Below are 18,020 nucleotides of genomic sequence, written 5' to 3' on the forward strand. Positions count from 1 at the left end.
GTGGCAAGTTACTTTTGAATGGCAGCAAAGCAATCCACAGTATGAATGCACCATGATATATTTAGCCATTCTCTTACTCATAAAATGTCTAGGTTATTTCTATTTTTTTGGCTACATCTAACAATGAACATTATATGTATATCCCTGTGTATATCTCACTTGTTTTAAGTCATATTAACTAAAGTGAATTTAAACTCTTTGTAAGGGTTTGAAATAGATCCTCAACATTCAAAGGTTAAAGATTAGTGAAAGCCACAGGATCCCACAAAAAGCCCTGAGTTGTTAAACTGCCAGAGACAGTCTACTAAGTTTGAATGAGGTCAAGATGATATTCCCTCTGTTTTTATTATCTGAAAGATTCTGGCAAAAGATTTACATTTTTCTTAAGCAATCCTTTCTTTGATAATTATTGCTAATTACTAGGTTTTATTACATCCTACTGGTCACTTTGCATTTAAGACTAACCTGGTCCTAGGATTTATCATCATTTAAGGATGAGTTAGGAGTGATAACCTGTGTGTGTACTCTCTGAATATCAACTGAATTAAACTGGCACCAGGCCTAAAGCATGTTTAATAGATTCTATTAATATTCCAGGGCTACAATGGTATTTCTTTAACACATTTCCAGAAACCACATGGTAAAGTTCTGTTTCTATTTAGGTTCATTTCCTATATTTTCTTGGATTTCATTAACACAAATGTTATATCGATGAAAATTTTGTTAAAAATCAGAAATGTTAAGATTTTGCTGATATCAGACAAATGGAAAAATAAATAAAAGCACCATGAACTGTGTGAGTGGGCACATCACTAGTCATTTTAGGATTACAAATTAAAACAGCAATGAGATACCACCTTAGACCCCTTTGGAGAACAAAAATTAGAAAGTGGATAATGGCAAGTATTGGCAAAAATGGGGGAAGATACACAGGAAACAAGTCATGTGAGGAGGTACTCTGGCATTATTGAGACAAGTTAAGTACAAATGTGCCCTAAGACTCAGTGACCCACTCCTGGGCAAGCAGATTTCAGAGCAATTCTTACACAGGTCTGTGCTAGGAACATGTTCAGAGATGCTCATCTTGACACTGTTTATGATAACAGGAAGCACAGGTGTGAAAATGAGTGGCTTAGGTGTCTGTGCCCTGGGGAACAGTTAAGTAAAATGTGGAATTCTCTGCAGCAGTAAGAAGTAACCAACTACCTGATCCACAGCAACATAAATTAACTTCAAAGCAGTAACTAGTGAGAAAAGTTGGAAAAAGAATGAGACTTAGAGAAGAATATGATTTAGATAAATCAAAACCATGTGCATACATAAAATAACACCACTTGCTAAAAATAAGGATACTTGCATATTTATGGACAGAAATCAAACATATAGAGTGGATGCTATGGGGCATGGGGATGGGCGTGGGCATCCAGGAGAAGAGAAAGAAAAAAAATAAGAGAGTAGCTTGCATTCATCAGTGATGGCAACGGCCTGTGGTCAGAGGGGTACAATGATCTCAGCTCTCTGCACCTGGAGTGCGGTATAAAAATACTAAAAAGAAAGAAAGGTTGCAGGCAGGGAGGGGAGAAACAGAGACTGAGCGAGCTACTTTGCCTAAGGGAATTGAACTATTTTGTTTTCTTTGTTATTACAAAAATTCAATAAAACAGATTTTTATTAGAGTTAAGGAACTCCTGGGTGTTATGAAAAATAAGGATTATAATGCTGTCTCTTCCTCTGTCAATAAATGAGTAAAGTGAAGATGTGAAAGCTGCATGTGAAACAGCGAGAGGCATAAGATGGTAACACTACCCCACAGGATAAATTCTGCAATAATCCAAAGGACGAAGACTCTTACTACGGGGCCACAAAGGCCAGCATTAAGACCATTACCTTGATGATGCCGACCAAAGTTGTTTTCATCATTAAGATGCCTTCAGTAAAAATGGAAATAGCATGAGTAAGCTTGGCAACCTTTAACAAAGAAAAAGAGGTTAATGAAGTACTTCTCATAAACGACCCATCACTTCTATGGGAAGCTAAAATAACTGACTAACAGTTCTGGAATGGGCAAAGACAAGAGAACAAGCGTGCAGCTTTAGGACACCTGTGTATACACGTCCTGGTCAGAAATGAGGTTCTGCGGTGTTGACCACTGTTAGACATACTGGGTGACTGAGTCAGAAGATGTTAAATCGTTCTTTACCCTTTGACCAATCATTTCCCCTTCTTTGGGCCTCAGCATTTCATGCATAAGATGAAAGCAGGACTCAGTGATATGGATGATCCCTTCCAAAAAGAAAAGGCTCAAGGAGATTCTGAGAAGGTAATCTCCTTCTACTGGCATCTACATTCTTTTCAAACAACACCAGGAGACATTGGTAAGGTTGACTGAGGCTATAGTTTTGAGTTAGAATCAATGTAGAAATTCTGAGCTTGACAATCTCAATTCCTGATGTAACTTTTGGAGTTGTGTCAGAGGATACGAAATTGATGCTTGCTATCACATTTTCCAATTTCACTTGATTTTATTTTTCACATCTTTAAGTTCAGGGAAAAAGGAAAGCAGAGGTGTTTTGGGAAGAACAATTTCTGAGGCTGCTTAACTGTGGAGTGGCCTTAAAAGTCTGGCTGCAGGAAATGGTTCATGGAATATGGATCATTTTGAACCACTGATTTTGTATACAAAGCAGGAACTGGAATGGGAAAAGTCTAGGCAATGCAGCCCAAAGAGAAAAAAGGTTGACGTGCTGAGACTATTCAAAAGAAAAGTAACCCGCTGAGCTCTACTCCCTCTGAGAACATTCTGGCAAGCGAGGCCGTGAATGACACCAGGACAAGTTAACGAATGAAGGTATAATTGCACTGAAATGGCAAAACCTGGTTATTGCTGAGAGTGTAGAAAAATATCAATAAATGAGAATTGATCCGGTGGTCCTGGGGATATGGCAGGTGACACAGAGCTGTGCTATTTCATAGTTTTGGGGTTTAAACATCAAAAGGCAGAAGTCAAAGGGACACAGCACCTCATATCGTGGGCCGAGCTGGGCATAGTCCCTCAGCTTGTCTTTGTCCAGCCGCGTCGGCACTTCAATGATATCGTGGGTCTGAAGCTTTATGATCTTTAGAAGGGAAGTAAACATGCTTTCCGGAATGATCTGCAAAACCTTTAAAGAAAGGGAAAAGAGGAGAAAACAAATGAACCTCTATTTTGTTTCTTAGCTGGTAAATGGTATGGTGACAGTAAGCACGGTGCCCGTGTCTACGAACAGCCCTTCGTCTGCAGGAAGGGATGCTAAGGGCCTCACAAGAGCTATTTTAACAACTGCTCTCAGGCACAGGGTTACTTTCCTTCAAACATTAATTGCTCACAGGATAGAGAGCTAATTCTCATAGAAATGATGCAAAAGATGTATCATTTCCACATTACAAATTTCTAAAAGGCTGAGGTTCAGAGATGTTATTAAGTAACATGGCTGTAGAGCCCTCAGCTAGTATGTGACATGGGAAAATTTTGAATCCAGGCCTGTCTGGCTCTATGCTACACCATAAGTTGTTGAAACAAGGACCAAAATGCTCCTGAAAACTTTGATTAAGTTCCAACTAGATATGTGCTGGATCTAGATCTGGCTCTTTTACCAACTATGACTTTGAAGAAGTCACCAAGATCTCTGTTTCTCAATCTCTACACCTATAAAATGGGGGTTAATACCATCAGCATTTAAAAAATAGGTATGAACGTTCTTTGAAAGTAAAAACACAGCTGCACACCCACAGTACTGGTAAGAATAAGTTTATTTTCAGGTACTGCAAATTTCTGGAATTAAATTAAGAATAAGGGAAAGGTATACAACACTATTATGTATAAAATAGATAAATAACAAGGACCTGCTGCAGGGAACTATATTCAATGTCTTGAAATAACCTATAAATATGTAAAACTGAAGCACTTTCCTGTACACCTGAGGCTAACACAACATTGTAAATTAACTATACTTCAACTAAAAAAAAAAAAGGATAAGGGAAAGGAACACAGGTGTACTTTTTTCAGGGTCCCAAGCACATCGTTTGTATTTAAAACAGCAGTCAGTTTGCCATTAAAATAAACATCACCTTGATGCATTTCTTACCTTTCTCACATAGGACACCAATTCGCCAGAATAATATTGAGATACACTGAGAAGGTCAGGGCTATTTGCTTGATTAATACGGAGAAGGGGCAGGTCAAGGGCAGAGGCAAGCTGGAAGGAAAATAAGATATATCTGTTTCTCTGTTCCAAAAAGTCCTACAGGGCTTCCCTGGTGGCGCAGTGGTTGAGAAACTGCCTGCCAATGCAGGGGACAGGGGTTCGAGCCCTGGTCTGGGAAGATCCCACATGTCGCGGAGCAACTGGGCCCGTGAGCCACAATTACTGAGCCTGCGCGTCTGGAGCCTGCGCTCCGCAACAAGAGAGGCCGCAATAGTGAGAGGCCCACGCATCGCGATGAAGAGTGGCCCCCGCTTGCCACAACTAGAGAAAGCCCTCGCACAGAAACGAAGACCCAACACAGCCATAAATAAAATAAAATAAATAAAAAAAAAAAAAAAAAAAAAAAGTCCTAGAAATCTCTCTTTTTCCAGAAATAGTAACATACAACAAAACTCTTGGGCTTTGCCCAAAAGAGAGCAACAACTACTGAACTTCATCAGTGTCATTCATAGTTTCTGACAAGATACAGTTTTTAAAATGAGAGTCACCTGCTACGGCAGTGGTTCTCAAACTGTGGTCCCTGGACCAGCAGCAACAGCATCACCTGAAACCTTGTCAGAGATGCTGATTCTCTGCCCCACGCAGATTCACTTAATCAGAAACGCCGGGGCTGGGGCCCAGCAATCTGGGCTGTGACAAGCCTTCCAGGTGATTCTCCTGCATGGTCAAATGTGAGCCACTGAGCTACAGAAGGCAGCTACTCCTCTATGGAAATCAGACATTCTGATTGATGGACTACCATATTGAGTCTAATCTAAGATGACATGGCTTGTAAGAAGTGCCATTATTTTATGCACTGCTCAAAAAGAAAAAACATGCTGACAACTAAACTATGATATGCCATCAATTATACAACACATCCCAATTACAGAGATGTTAAAATATGAAAGTGCACCTCAGAATTGATATATATGGTAATTCCATCAGAAGACACTGAGTAAATTATTTGTTCATTTATCACGAAATGAAATTACCTTGAGAGAAGGGCCAATCTATGCCTGTGTTGTTTAACATTATTCCCTAACCTTTAGAGGAGATCCTAGATTGTAGCAGAGGCTCAACAAGAATTTTTTTAAATGAATAAGTAGAAGGATTTTATTCATGTCTAGGGAATAAAGGACCCATAGGACACACATTTTTAGTATCCTGTAAAACTTTAAAAAAATCTATTTCTTCATTTAAAAACAATTTTCTCTAAGACACTACAACTTCTATTATTAATTCAAACTTTATTTCCAGCATCTTTTGCAACTATGCTCTCATGAAAAACTTGCTAACAATTTTCAGTCTATAAAAATACTTAACCAACTTTCTAAAAGGGTGAAATCTTGAACTGAATTAATGAATGAGGTAATAATGAAGGCCAACTCTTCCCTAGTAACTGAGAATGCAATCTTACTGTTATCTGCTTACCTTCAGGAATGTAGCTCTGAGTTTAGTGACCATGGATGGGTTTACCCTTATGCTCTCTTGCATGATAGATGTGAAACTGTAAAAAGAGATAAATGGTAAGGAAACATTCATAATGGCCTTCATTGAGGACAAATGCCAGGCTGTCCACATTACCTGTCAATTAACTGCCAAGCAAAAGAAAGGTCCCCAACGATCTGCATTGTGATCAGGACCTCCTCTTTAATGTTAATGGTTCGGATCATTTGGTGGAGAAACTTGCGAGTATCAGCAAGAAATTGACACACTTGCAGATTTGATTCCAACTGGTGAAATTCTTGAACCTGAGTTACATAAACACACTGGATTTTAAAATTCTGAATGGCCTGTATAGTGTTCACTTTTCCTTGAAAACACTTCCAATAAAGCGCACTACTTACTAAGAATGTCTTGGCAAAATTTTAATTTCAAATTATAATTTCAGAAATGTATAAGCCAAGTCAGAAAACAATGCATCATTTCTGAGATTAGAAAATGTTCCACTATTTCTTATCCTGTACATATATGATGTAATAAGCGAATACTCCCATTTTCCATTTCAGTATCAATAAACATGTATTGGAAAATCCTTCTAATTCTGAAGATTTGCAGGATTGTTAAAAAACAAAATAAGTCACATCACAACAAAGGTGCTGGCACTTGCACATTTTTAAGTTCTTTTGATGGGCTCTTTAAAACAAAATAATGATTCCACAGCGTTTTGATATTTTAAGTACATAATTCAAGGGGCCTGGGCTATATGCCAAAAGAAATAATGCAAAAGAGAAAAAGTATCAGAGATTTACAAAGTTGCTTATAGTGGTACTATAGACTAGAAAATCCAAAAAACGACCAAAATAGAAATAGCACAAGTGAGCAATTGTTCTGGAATAGCTAGGGAAACTGGCATGCTAACAATGGAGCATTATACTGTGTTGCTATAGTAGTGGCCATCCTAAAATCCTTGCAAAAATAAGAAAGAGCCTATAAGAAAGTCTTGCAAGTGAAAAGAAATCTTAATGTACACTTATATCAATTGGAAAGGGTTCCAGATGAGGATGGATGATGTTTCATATATGTTTATTGTTCTGATGCTTTTGTTTATTTTCCTGGTTAAACATACAATTAAACTTTTAAGAGTGTGGAGGTATAGGAATTCCCTGGTGGTCTAGTGGTTAGGATTTGGCGCTTTTACTGCCGTGGCCTGGGTTCAATCCCAGGTCGGGGAACTGACATCCCGTAAGCCGCGTGGTGTGGTCAAAATTAAAAAAATAAAAAATAAAAAAAGGATATTATAAAAAAAAAAGGAGTGTGGAGGTATAATTCCTTTTCTTTGTACAATCATTTTAAAGTAGATAAAAGAACACGTTTTTTCAGAAAAAATACATCACTTTAAAGCATATGATCATTATACAACTATTCTCATTTTTGTGTATCCATCCCTTTCCAGGTTTTCTCCCCAAGGCACACACTTTTTACAAACTTAAAAGTAGCACATACAATGCAATTTTGTTTTTGCTTTTATCTCCTTACCACAGTTTTCCCAATGTTTCTATACTGTCTTCATAATTTTTTTTCCAAGACTACATGTTCCCGCAACTTGAAGTACCATAATTTTTACTACCATTCTCTTTATTATTGTCATTTAATTATTTTCTCAATTTTAGGGCACTGTATATAATATTACAGTGAACACATTAATTTATATTGCTTTTGCTTCTGATAAAATATTCTCTGAAATATATTTCCAGGAGCAGACTGCTGGGTTGGTCAAAAAGTATGATTCATGATCCGAGAACTGTCATTTAAAAAGACTTTCCTTACCTCTTCCAAAGCCTGTATTAGTTGCACAGTTTTTCTGCCCGCAGCAGTAGAATCATCATAATTTAAAGACAATATTTGTTTTGAGATCTCTCTGAACCAAGCTTGAAGATTTTCTATTAATATAGAAACAAGAAAAGACTGAAATTTCTACTGAAATCCCAGAATTCCTGCAGTGGTGGCTTTGAATTTAATTAAGTAATCCTTTACAAATCTAGCTCTTAGTCACAGAGCTTTTACTATGTACCTAACATTGGTCTTAGGTATTTTCCAAACAACAACAACAAAAATGCCTCGGGCATGTGACCTAGTAGAAGAGATGAAACTTTCTATATAAATAGCTTAGTTTATAACACCTGGCAGAAAAGGGTTAAAGGTCCAAGTTTTGGGTGGGCCAAAAAGTGCCTTTGGTTTTTTAAGTAAAAATAAAAGACACATTTTTCATTTTCACTGAGAACTTTATTGAACAACATAATCACACTTTTGTTCCACTACTTTCTGCCAATTTTCAGGCAACTTCATAATTCCATCTTCCCAGAACTTTTTATGTTTTTGAGCAAAGAACTGTTCCAGGTGCCTTTTACAGTCTTCCAGGGAACTGAAATTTTTTCCATTAAGAGAATTTTGTAAAGACCGAAATAAAGGGAAATCCAAAGGTGCAATGCCAGGTGAATACGGCGGATGAATCAGAACTTCCCAGCCAAGCTGTAACAGTTTTTGCCTAGTCATCAAAGAAACATGTGGTCTTGAGTTATCCTGATGGAAGATTATGCGCTTTCTGTTGACTAATTCTGGATGCTTTTCGTCGAGTGCCACTTTCAGTTAGTCTAATTGGGAGCAGTACTTGGCATTAATCATTTGGTTTTCCAGAAGGAGCTCATAATAGAGGACTCCCTTCCAATCCCACCATATACAAAACATCACCTTCTTTGGATGAAGACCGGCCTTTGGTGTGGTTGGTGGTGGTTCATTTCGCTTGCCCTACGATCTCTTCCATTCCACATTATTGTACAGTATCCACTTTTCATTGCCCATCACAATTTGTTTTAAAAACGGAACATTTTCATTACGTTTCAGTAGAGAATCGTATGTGGAAATACGATCAAGAAGGTTGTTTTGCTTCACTTATGTGGAACCCAAACATCAAAGCGATTCACATAACCAAGCTGGTGCAAATGACTTTCAACTTTTTTTTTTAAATTGATTTATTTTATTTATTTTTGGCTGCCTTGAGTCTTCGTTGCTGTGCGTGGGCTTTCTCTAGTTGCGGTGAGCGGGGGCTACTCTTCATTGTGGTGCACGGGCTTGTCATTGCCGTGGCTTCTCTTGTTGCAGAGCATGGGCTCTAGGAGCACGGGCTTCAGTAGTTGTGGCACACAGGCTCAGCAGTTGTGGCTAGGGGGCTCTAGAGTGCAGGCTCAGCAGTTGTGGCGCACAGGCTTAGTTGCTCCACGGCATGTGCGATCTTCCCGGACCAGGGCTCGAACCCATGTCCCCTGCATTGGCAGGTGGATTCTTAACCACTGCGCCACCAGGGAAGCCCAGACTTTCAACTCTTGATTTGGATATTTTGAGTATGTCGGCTATCTCCCATGTGGTAAAACGTTGATTGTTCTCAATTATTGTTTCAATTTGATTGCTATCGAATTCAACTGGTCTACCTGACTGTGGAGCATCATCCAGAGAGAAATCCCCAGCACGAAACTTCGCAAACCACTTTTGACACGTTCGATCAGTCACAGTACCTTCTCCATAACTGCACAAATCTTTTTGTGTGTTTCAGTTGCGTTTTTTACCTTTCTTGAAACATAATATGCCGAAAATGTTGCTTTTTTTCTTCCATCTTCAATATTAAAATGGCTAATCAAAAATTCACCAATTTTTATAAGTCTTTTTTTAAATGCATGCTGATGTGACAGGTGTCACATACAATCTAACAAAATTGTTTCGAATGAAGTTAAAGACAACTAAGTGCTACTAGAGCCACCTTACAGAAAAAACTGAACAAACCTTTTGGCCCACCCAATAAATGTTGTAAACTGATGTGTGCAAAGATGGTAGTGCAGGTGGGGAGGAGTCAGGAAGGAACTGAAGGATGTGACACAGAGTTAAGAGGATGGGTAGAGGTCTGGACAGGCAGAGGGAGGGAGAGGGAAAATCTGTCCCTAGACGAACAGACAGACATGAGCAGAGGCTTTGGGGCAAAATGACAATGGCGTGTCTTGGAGGGCAAAGAGGGACCAACATGCAGGAGAGTGAAGTGTGAGTGGTGAGTTGTGGGGAGTCTGAATGGATTAGGTGGCGCCATTTGCGCTCACAAACCAGCCAGGCATTTCTCAAGGCAGAGATGGGGAAGGCCATTAACATGCTCTGAGGACCCTCAGTGAATCAGGCCAAGTTTTAAGCTTAGTCTCATTTAATTTTCACAAAAATCTACGGAGTAGGAATGAAAAGCCATTTCTCAGATGAGGAAGCTGATGCCCAGAGATATTAAGAACCCTCTGCTGCGTCACACAGTTACTAAATGGAAGAGCCAGGACGTGCAAACCGTCAAAGGCTTCGCTATTTTCACCTCACCAAGTTGATTCTGTAAAGGTTTTTTGTTTTATCAATGGAATGATTTCACTTTAATAAAAGCACTTAAGGGCTTATAATCTAAGTTATTTTAAGAATTGACATAAAGAACTAGCTATAATTTTAAAGATTTTTTTGTAGGACCGAGGGACAGCTACGGAGTAGCTGAAAGAACACACGAGGTAATGAGTGAGATACAGGCTCTGGACCTTTGTTACCCTCGGCAAGTGACTATAAAATAATAAAGACGTTTATCTCACAGGGTTGTAAGGATCAAATGAGAAATATCTGTGAAAGTACTTCCTAACTGAAATATGCTATAGAGCCAAAAAAGTATAAGATATTGTTTTGAATAACCTTTGAAACATTGCTGGTATTTATAAGAACTTAAAAGAGACTAGAATACAGATTAATGTGTCTGATTAGACAACTAATCTGGTTAGATTGGTCCTGGTGGTTCTTTGTTTTTTAGATACAATATGCTGACCTGCAAAACATGTTGCCAATTTATATCACACCATTAGAAACTGCTCTAGTTTTTCCAATAGGAATATTAATGTAATTTGGAAATATTTTTTGACCAGCAACAAATAAATCAAATACAATAGTCATAAGCTTGTATTGATTAACAACAGTGAAGCTTTTTTAAATAAAAAGCTATATTATTCATCAATTCTACTGTATAATTAACTTTATCGGAAATAAATTTGACAGTTAAAACAAATATTAAGCATCAAAAAAAAATAGTTTAATTTGTCATCTTAAAATTCAGAATGGTCTTTCAGCGGCAATTTGAAAGGATCCTATCTATAGGACAGGATCCTTCAAAAATTTTAAGTGATACCACAATTTTCCTATAGATAAAATTTCCTAAAAGTTGCAAGATTAAAATTGTTAAAGTAAAACTTGAGCTATGTTGTTTCAAAACAGTCTGCAGGTCCCCTCTTGTGCCACTAGATGGCAGATGCATCAGTGAAGAAGAACCAAATAGGACTGGAACACAAGACTCTTAGATATCATTTATGTTAGCAGTCATTAATATTCTTGGGTGAAGTATCCTTCTGAGAAGATCATGAAAGTTATGCCCCCATCCCCATGCACATAAAATTACACACTAATGACACACCAGTTTTGCATACTATGGTGGTGGGGGGAGGATATGACTATAAAATACTATTGTATTTATGAACCGGAGTACAAGAACCCATGATTTAGCTCAACCTCTTACTTCAAAGATAAGAAACCTGAAGTCCAGAGAGAATATGAGATTGCCCAAGGGAGCACAAGGCTAGAGCAGCCAAAACTAAACTTCTGATCTTCATTAGCAACATCCCAGCATACAATGAAGACACCGTAATGACTTTTTACTCTGCTGGTTTCTAATAATCTGTGTATACTTTTCAAACACACCAATAATTCCTCTTCAGCAATTACCATTTTTCTCCACTCTGGTTAGGGGTTTCACTCCTGAAAAGACATCAGCAAGCTCCGTCATCCGCTCTGAGCCCTCCTCCTTGTAATATTCCCATTTGGCCTGCTTTTCTGAAAGCATTTGCTTGAACATCTGTTGAAGAGACAGAAGAGATTTACTGATTTAAGAGAAAATCCAGCTTAGGCAGTTTACTAAGAAAGCCTGAGCGAAACCTAATTTATTATAAAAATAGGTGCCTAACATCAGTCTGATGCCACCTCTTAAGCATTACTACTTTATACAAATTGGGGGGCAAAAGCTAGACCATCTCTAAGACAGTGGCTCTCAGACCACCTGAGGCAAGGCGAGTGTTGGTTCTGAATTGGCATTAATGTCTGGGGCTAGTTCCTGAGGCCACCTGATCCAAACCCCCAAAGTTACTTTTACAGAACCTGGACATTCCCAGGCGTCTGTGATTTTTATTATGTCCATAGAGGCTTTCTTAGGAGTAAGACCAAGCCCAGAATTTCCTTGACTGAACTCAAATCCTCAAGGTCCTTAGGTCAACCTTGTTAAAATGCAAACTACCACCCTACTTAGGCCCTTTCCAATAGGTTCTCATGGCTTTTAAGATGAAGACTAACACCCTGCAAGGCCCAGCGCAGGCTGCCCCCCTGTCAACCTCACTTCCTACCACCTTTCTCTTGCATTCTCTCCCCTGCAGCCAACTGGGCTTTCAGATCCTTGAACTGGCCAGGCTCTTCCCTACCCAAGAGGACTTAGACATATTCTGTCTTCTCGCTGGAATGTTCTCCATCATGCTCCCCCATCTTTGTCTTAGCTAACTCTGACAGGTTCCTTCCTCAGCTCCCTTCTGAAACTCTTGCTTCTCTTCTCAGGGAAGTCATCAAAGTTAGGACAGGACCCTTTATTTCAGGTACCCAGAGAACTACGCTTCTCTCCTATAGAGCGTATACCTGTTTTTATTCATTTTCATTCGTATAATTCTCTGATTACTGTCTGCATGCCTCATTAGACTGTAACTGCCACCATCTGGTGCATTTTTTCTATCACGGTATCCCTAATGAAAGTAGGCACTAAATGCTTGTTGTTTAATCCTGTCCTTTTCCTATAAGAATGATCTCAGACAGCTAGAATCTGTAGCCTGAATCAGAGACACAGCCACAAAATCCTAATCTTTAAAAAAAATTTTTAAGCATAAAAAAACTAAGACTTTGGTGATCATTCATTCAATATTTTTACCTCTTTGAGTATAAACTCAAACTGTGCAGTATCCAACAGCAATTGAAAGAGGATCTTGGGATTGTACCTAGAGTCTGTTAGAATCTGGTCCTTGATTTGACGAAGGCGTTTGTTGTTTGGGTCACAGGCTAGACATGGGAGAAAAGAGTTTCCAATTTATTAAATGTGTAGAAAATATCTATAATAAATAAGATGAATTCTTAAATACTTTCATTTCCCTTTTAAGCATTTGAAAAGTAATAAGCAAAATGTATATCAATAATAGGTGGTAAAATAAATTATATTACACCTATGCTGTGGAGTACGCACAATTGAGCTGTTAAATATGACACTGAATCTGACATGGAATGTCATCGTGATGTACTGTTGAACGAAAAAAGCAAACTGAGAACAGCGTTTCCAAATTTTGTAAGCGTCGTGTGGGTGGTTTGTTATCGACTGTCCAGTATGATGGGTTGAGTCTTTCGGCACCATTTCCTAAGTGTGTGGCCTCCTTGTGTCCTGCTTGAAGCTGCTTTTGTTTTAAGCATTGATCTCTGCCATTCAACTATGGACAGGTGTACAGAAAAGATTTAACACAGCAGGCCCGAGACTGCCATCTTCGAAAAGGCTTGTTTGCAAGGCCGGCTCTTGGCTGGCATTAGGGAATTTGGATTTTGGAAGAGTTCCCACCACTTTGAGAACTGCTAAGAATGGCCCATCATGCTTTAACTCTTTGTACAATGTGGTTTATTATGAACACCTGCTTTCCTCTGGGAGTTTGGAATTTTGTTACCTGCCAGGTAGAGGCTGCCTTGATGAGCCCCCAATAAAATCCTGGGCACTGAGTTTCTAATGAGCTTCCCTGGTTGACATTTCACACATACTGCCACAACTCATTGCTAGGGGAATTAAATGCATCCTGTGTGACTCCATCAGAAGAGAACTCTTAAAAGCTTGTGCCTGGTTTCCTCTACACTTCACCTCAGGCACCTTTTCCCTCTGCTGATTTTGCTTTCTATCTTTTTCCTGTTACAAATCATAGCCATAAATACTACTATATGCCGAGTCTAGTAAAGCACTGAACCTGGGGTGGTCTTGGGGACCACTGATACAACAGGGAAGCAGGGCTACCCCCACAAAGATGTGGCACCTCCAAACAGGAAGAACCAGACCTGAGACCATTCTGCTCTTTGTAAAGGCATGACTGGCACTCAGAGCTTTCTGGATTATCCACCACCTAGACCCAGAGAGGTTATGGCTACTAGGCCAAGTTCACAAAATTAGGCAGTGATGACCCAGGGATAAGACACCAGATGTCTTGATTCCCTGGTCAGCCTCTCAGTTGCCAAGCTAAATCATTTCAAATAAAATAAACACTATGTTAAAAAAGTATATAGGATAAAAAATACTGATATTTGCTGAAATTGGTTTACGGGGTCAATTATTTATGTAAGAAAGAAAAAGAAAATAGGATAAGGTAAAATGTTTACAAGTAAAAGCTACTTAGACTGCAAATAAAGTCAAAATAAAAACTTTAAGACAATAAACATTGTCAGAAAGTTCACAACTGATAAGGTACAAGGACCCTGATAGTTGCTCTAGTATCACTCGTGTTCACTCCTGCTTTCCAAGCCCTCCCATCAGCATCTTAGGAAGTCCAGCATGTACAGAACGACCATGCTTTACGAGCACATGTCAGTGGTGTTTTTGGTGCTTCAGTCACGGTGAAGCCTGAGCAAGGCTATTTTACATATTGATTTCCAAGTTACTCCATCAGAAGGAGACTCATGACAACCTGGAGGAGGGCTCAGTTGTCATGGGAAACTGCAGAGTCCTGATTTACCATGCATTCTCCAGAACTCCCTAGGAAGAAATATATTGGCACTGATGACATTGATCACACAGAGACAATTTTTCAGCTTCATGTTTGCTTAACTTAAAAAAACAAAACAAAACAAAAACAAAACAGAAAAAAAAAACGAACTTGGAAGGAGTTCCACTTGTCTTTATGTTAACTCTAATTCAACAAGAAATCTTCTGATATTAATTTGCTTTCATTTTTGGATAGGAGACATCACTGTGCATTAACAATTAGCTCCAGCGAGTTAACAGGAGGGAATATGAGAAATCTGCGCCTTCCTTTCTGCACGCCATGGCCAAAACACCATAAAAGCTAAATAAGCAGTTACTTTTCCCACATATGACTCACAACCAGATAGGCAAATCATTTGATTCTTGTAAATTCTGACCTTGTGCAATCAGGTCAGACAATTGCCACCTCAGAAATGGAAACAGATGTGGCCGAAGAGAAAAGCAGAGAACCCTGGCAAGCCGAGGCTGTCCCTGGCAGGGGCACAAATCCAGGAGACCACTGGCTTCCAGAACGTAGGCACGGCTGTCAGGCACAGTCGTCCAGAAGACGAAGAGGAGGCTGAGTCACTAGAAACCCACAGTTGCCTTTATAATAGGATAAAGAGAGGGCTCGAGTTGTTTATATGCTTCAGAATGTAAGACTTTTGGTAAAGAAGATTACAAGCTGAGTCAACGTAGTAAAATCCTCAAATTAGGACTGGATTTTATGTTAAACATAAACTCGACTAATTAAAGACTAGTCCATTAGATGATTCGGCCCTGTATTCATGCTGAGAGTAAACTGTAAATTGGAGAGAGATCTAGGCCAAGAACCGAAATGATGAAAAAAACAAAACAAAACAAAACTGGAAAGCAGCATTTGTGGGAAAGATTTAAGAAGCTGGAGATTTCTGGTGTGAAGAGGGAAGGCTGAAGAGAAATTCCACGTTTTCAAAGAGATGAAGGATGAGGAAGTCCACCTGCTGTTCTCACTGCTGACCTCTCACAGGATGCGGAGACAGAGGGCAGCTAGAGGAAGTGTCAAGGGCATCTTGCCTGGAGGGTTTGGGAGATGGGGCTACTGTGTTACCGAGGAAGGCTGCAGGATTATCTGGCGTGGACAGTTTTTCTTTGAGAGACACAGTCTTACTTGAAAGAACAAGGAGGTGTTGAAAGTGGGACCAGGATAGGTGCTCAAGAAAAGTTAGTTGAGTGAAGAACAAAAAGCAGAGGCTTGGCTTTCCAGAGCTGCTGAATGACACCACTCTTAGGGGAAGGAGTGTGCAGCTCTGGATGAGGGAACTCTTTAGTAATTAATATTGATAGAGCATTTACTAAGTATGAGGACTGCGTCAGCTCCGAATAAGCTCAGGTATTAGTCCAACCTACTTAATTTTCTACTATTAAACCAGGGGTTTTAAACTCATGGGCTTAGGGAATTCCCTGGCGGTCCAGTGGTTAGGACTCTGCAATTTCACTGCCATAGGCCTGGGTTCAACCCCTGGTTGGGGAACTAAGATTCTGAAAGCCGTGCGGCAGAAAAGCTCCTGAGCCTGATGGCCAATAGGGTCTCAGAGAGGATCATGACCCAGAAAAGATTAAGACCCCATTTACCATAATTAAGCACCCGGGTCTAGCCAGTTCCTCAGCAAAGTGGAGCCATGTTTTTCTGTCCTTCCAAAATCATACTTTTCTTCCATCATTTCCCCAGACTAGAATTTCTTCTGCTTTTTACTATAAAATCCTATAAAGGGCTAGTCAGCTCCTGTCTCCTCTGTGGAGCCTTGTTAGACCACCTCTGCCCTTCTACCCCAAGCAATGTTTCTCTTCTGCTCTGGGCTCCGGACTCAAATCCTACCAACTATTTTACACATCTGGCTGTTAGGTGCTGCCTTGGCCCTTGTATTAGTTTCCTATTGCAGCTGTAACAAATTACCATAAACTCAGTGGCTTAAAAATGACACAAATTTATTCTCTCATAGTTCCAGAGGTGAGAAATTGGAATGGGTTTCACTAGGCTAAAATCAAGGTAGCAGCAGGGCTGTGTTCTTTTTTGGAGGCTCCAGGGGAAAACAGTTTTTTTGTCTTTTCCAGCATCTAGAAGCTGCCTGTACTCCTTTGCTTGCGACCCTTTCCATCTTTAAAGCCAGCAATGGTCTACTGAGTTTTTTTCAGGATGCCATCTGTCTAGTTCTGACTCTTCTGCTTGCAGAAGAGTCCAGTTTAAGGATATCCCAGTTTAAAGACACTTGTAATTATGCTGGGCCCACTGGGATAATCTCCTTACTTTAAGGTCAGCTGATTAGCAACATGAATTCCATCTGCAACTTGAATCCCCCTTTGCCATGTAATATAACATGCCCACAGGTTCCAGGGACTAGGCCATGGACATCTTTGGGAGGGTGGGGTGGGAAGCCATTATTCTGCCTACTACAGATCTGCAGCTATACTTTTTCACATGTAGACATCTGATCTCCTCAGTCTGACCAGTGACAATCTCCTCAAACTTGGCAGGTAAATTTCCTCATATTCCCAAGCACCTAACAGGACCTGACACAGGGGCTGTTCAGGTGGGCCACTGCTCTATCCAAATTGACACAAAAATGACTAACTTAGAAAAGCAGCTTGATTCTCATCCAAGGGCTAAACCACTTTGCATCACGCAGATCTGGGTTCGGAACACCTTCATATGGATGAGTACAGATGGTCACACCTTTTCGTGCGTTACCTGAGTCTGCGGTGTGAAGCATCAGCCATCGAATGGTGACGTTGCAGTCTCTCAGGCAGTTCAGAAGCCTCGGGATGTTATCCAGAACCAGATCCTCCCTCAGACAACCTTCTTTCAGGAACTGCTGCGCTTGTGCGTGCGCCCTTTCGCTGACAGTCGCGTATCTGCTTGCCTGGGAACAGAAAAAAAAACCTGAATTACATTTCAGAGAAAGAGAGAATCACTTATCTTGAAAGTGAATCACACTCAAAAGAATCCCTCGACAAATAATAACATTTCTATATGAGACAAATAGCACACGGACTGTAGTTGATAAGGCTCAAAGGCAAGTGGCTTATTGGACATTTTTGAAAAGAGCACTGGACTTAGAACTGAGAGACTAACATCTAGAAATATTGGTGTGACTTTGGATTTAACCTCTGAGTATTGGTCTCTTCAAACGTAAACTGGAGAACCGGAGTGGGTGGTTCCTGGTGTCGCTTCTATTCGTAACTTGGATGGAAAGAGACACAAAGGCAGAAGCTAAATTGACCGTTCTTCCTATTAATATCGACAAACGAGGCAGAGCAGAGCAGAAATACTCAGAAGGTGAGTTTCTACGTATAAAAGCTTAACAAAAGAAATACATCTCAGTGTATCAAAACTGACCAGCCTTTTTGGAAATTTGGTCATTCTGCTTTACCTAAAGCAAAAGTTAAATGGTAATCATCATTAACCT

General features: G+C 39.8%; 1 protein-coding gene across 2 annotated transcripts in view; it reads right to left on the reverse strand.

Moving 5' to 3' along the window:
• The window catches only part of WASHC5 (WASH complex subunit 5), a 54,555-nt gene that overhangs the window by 21,101 nt on the left and 15,434 nt on the right, over positions 1 to 18,020 (reverse strand). For both annotated transcript variants that reach the window (XM_061171835.1, XM_061171836.1), the window contains 9 exons: positions 17,303 to 17,474; positions 12,742 to 12,869; positions 11,502 to 11,631; positions 7,497 to 7,609; positions 5,811 to 5,977; positions 5,658 to 5,733; positions 4,125 to 4,235; positions 3,021 to 3,161; positions 1,888 to 1,968 (listed from right to left, as the gene is read on the reverse strand). In XM_061171835.1, the coding sequence (XP_061027818.1) occupies positions 1,888 to 1,968; positions 3,021 to 3,161; positions 4,125 to 4,235; positions 5,658 to 5,733; positions 5,811 to 5,977; positions 7,497 to 7,609; positions 11,502 to 11,631; positions 12,742 to 12,869; positions 17,303 to 17,474 (1,119 nt within the window). The remainder of the gene's footprint in view (positions 1 to 1,887; positions 1,969 to 3,020; positions 3,162 to 4,124; positions 4,236 to 5,657; positions 5,734 to 5,810; positions 5,978 to 7,496; positions 7,610 to 11,501; positions 11,632 to 12,741; positions 12,870 to 17,302; positions 17,475 to 18,020) is intronic.

This window comes from Eubalaena glacialis, chromosome 17 (assembly GCF_028564815.1).
Source record: "Eubalaena glacialis isolate mEubGla1 chromosome 17, mEubGla1.1.hap2.+ XY, whole genome shotgun sequence".
NCBI classification, from domain to species: domain Eukaryota; kingdom Metazoa; phylum Chordata; class Mammalia; order Artiodactyla; family Balaenidae; genus Eubalaena; species Eubalaena glacialis.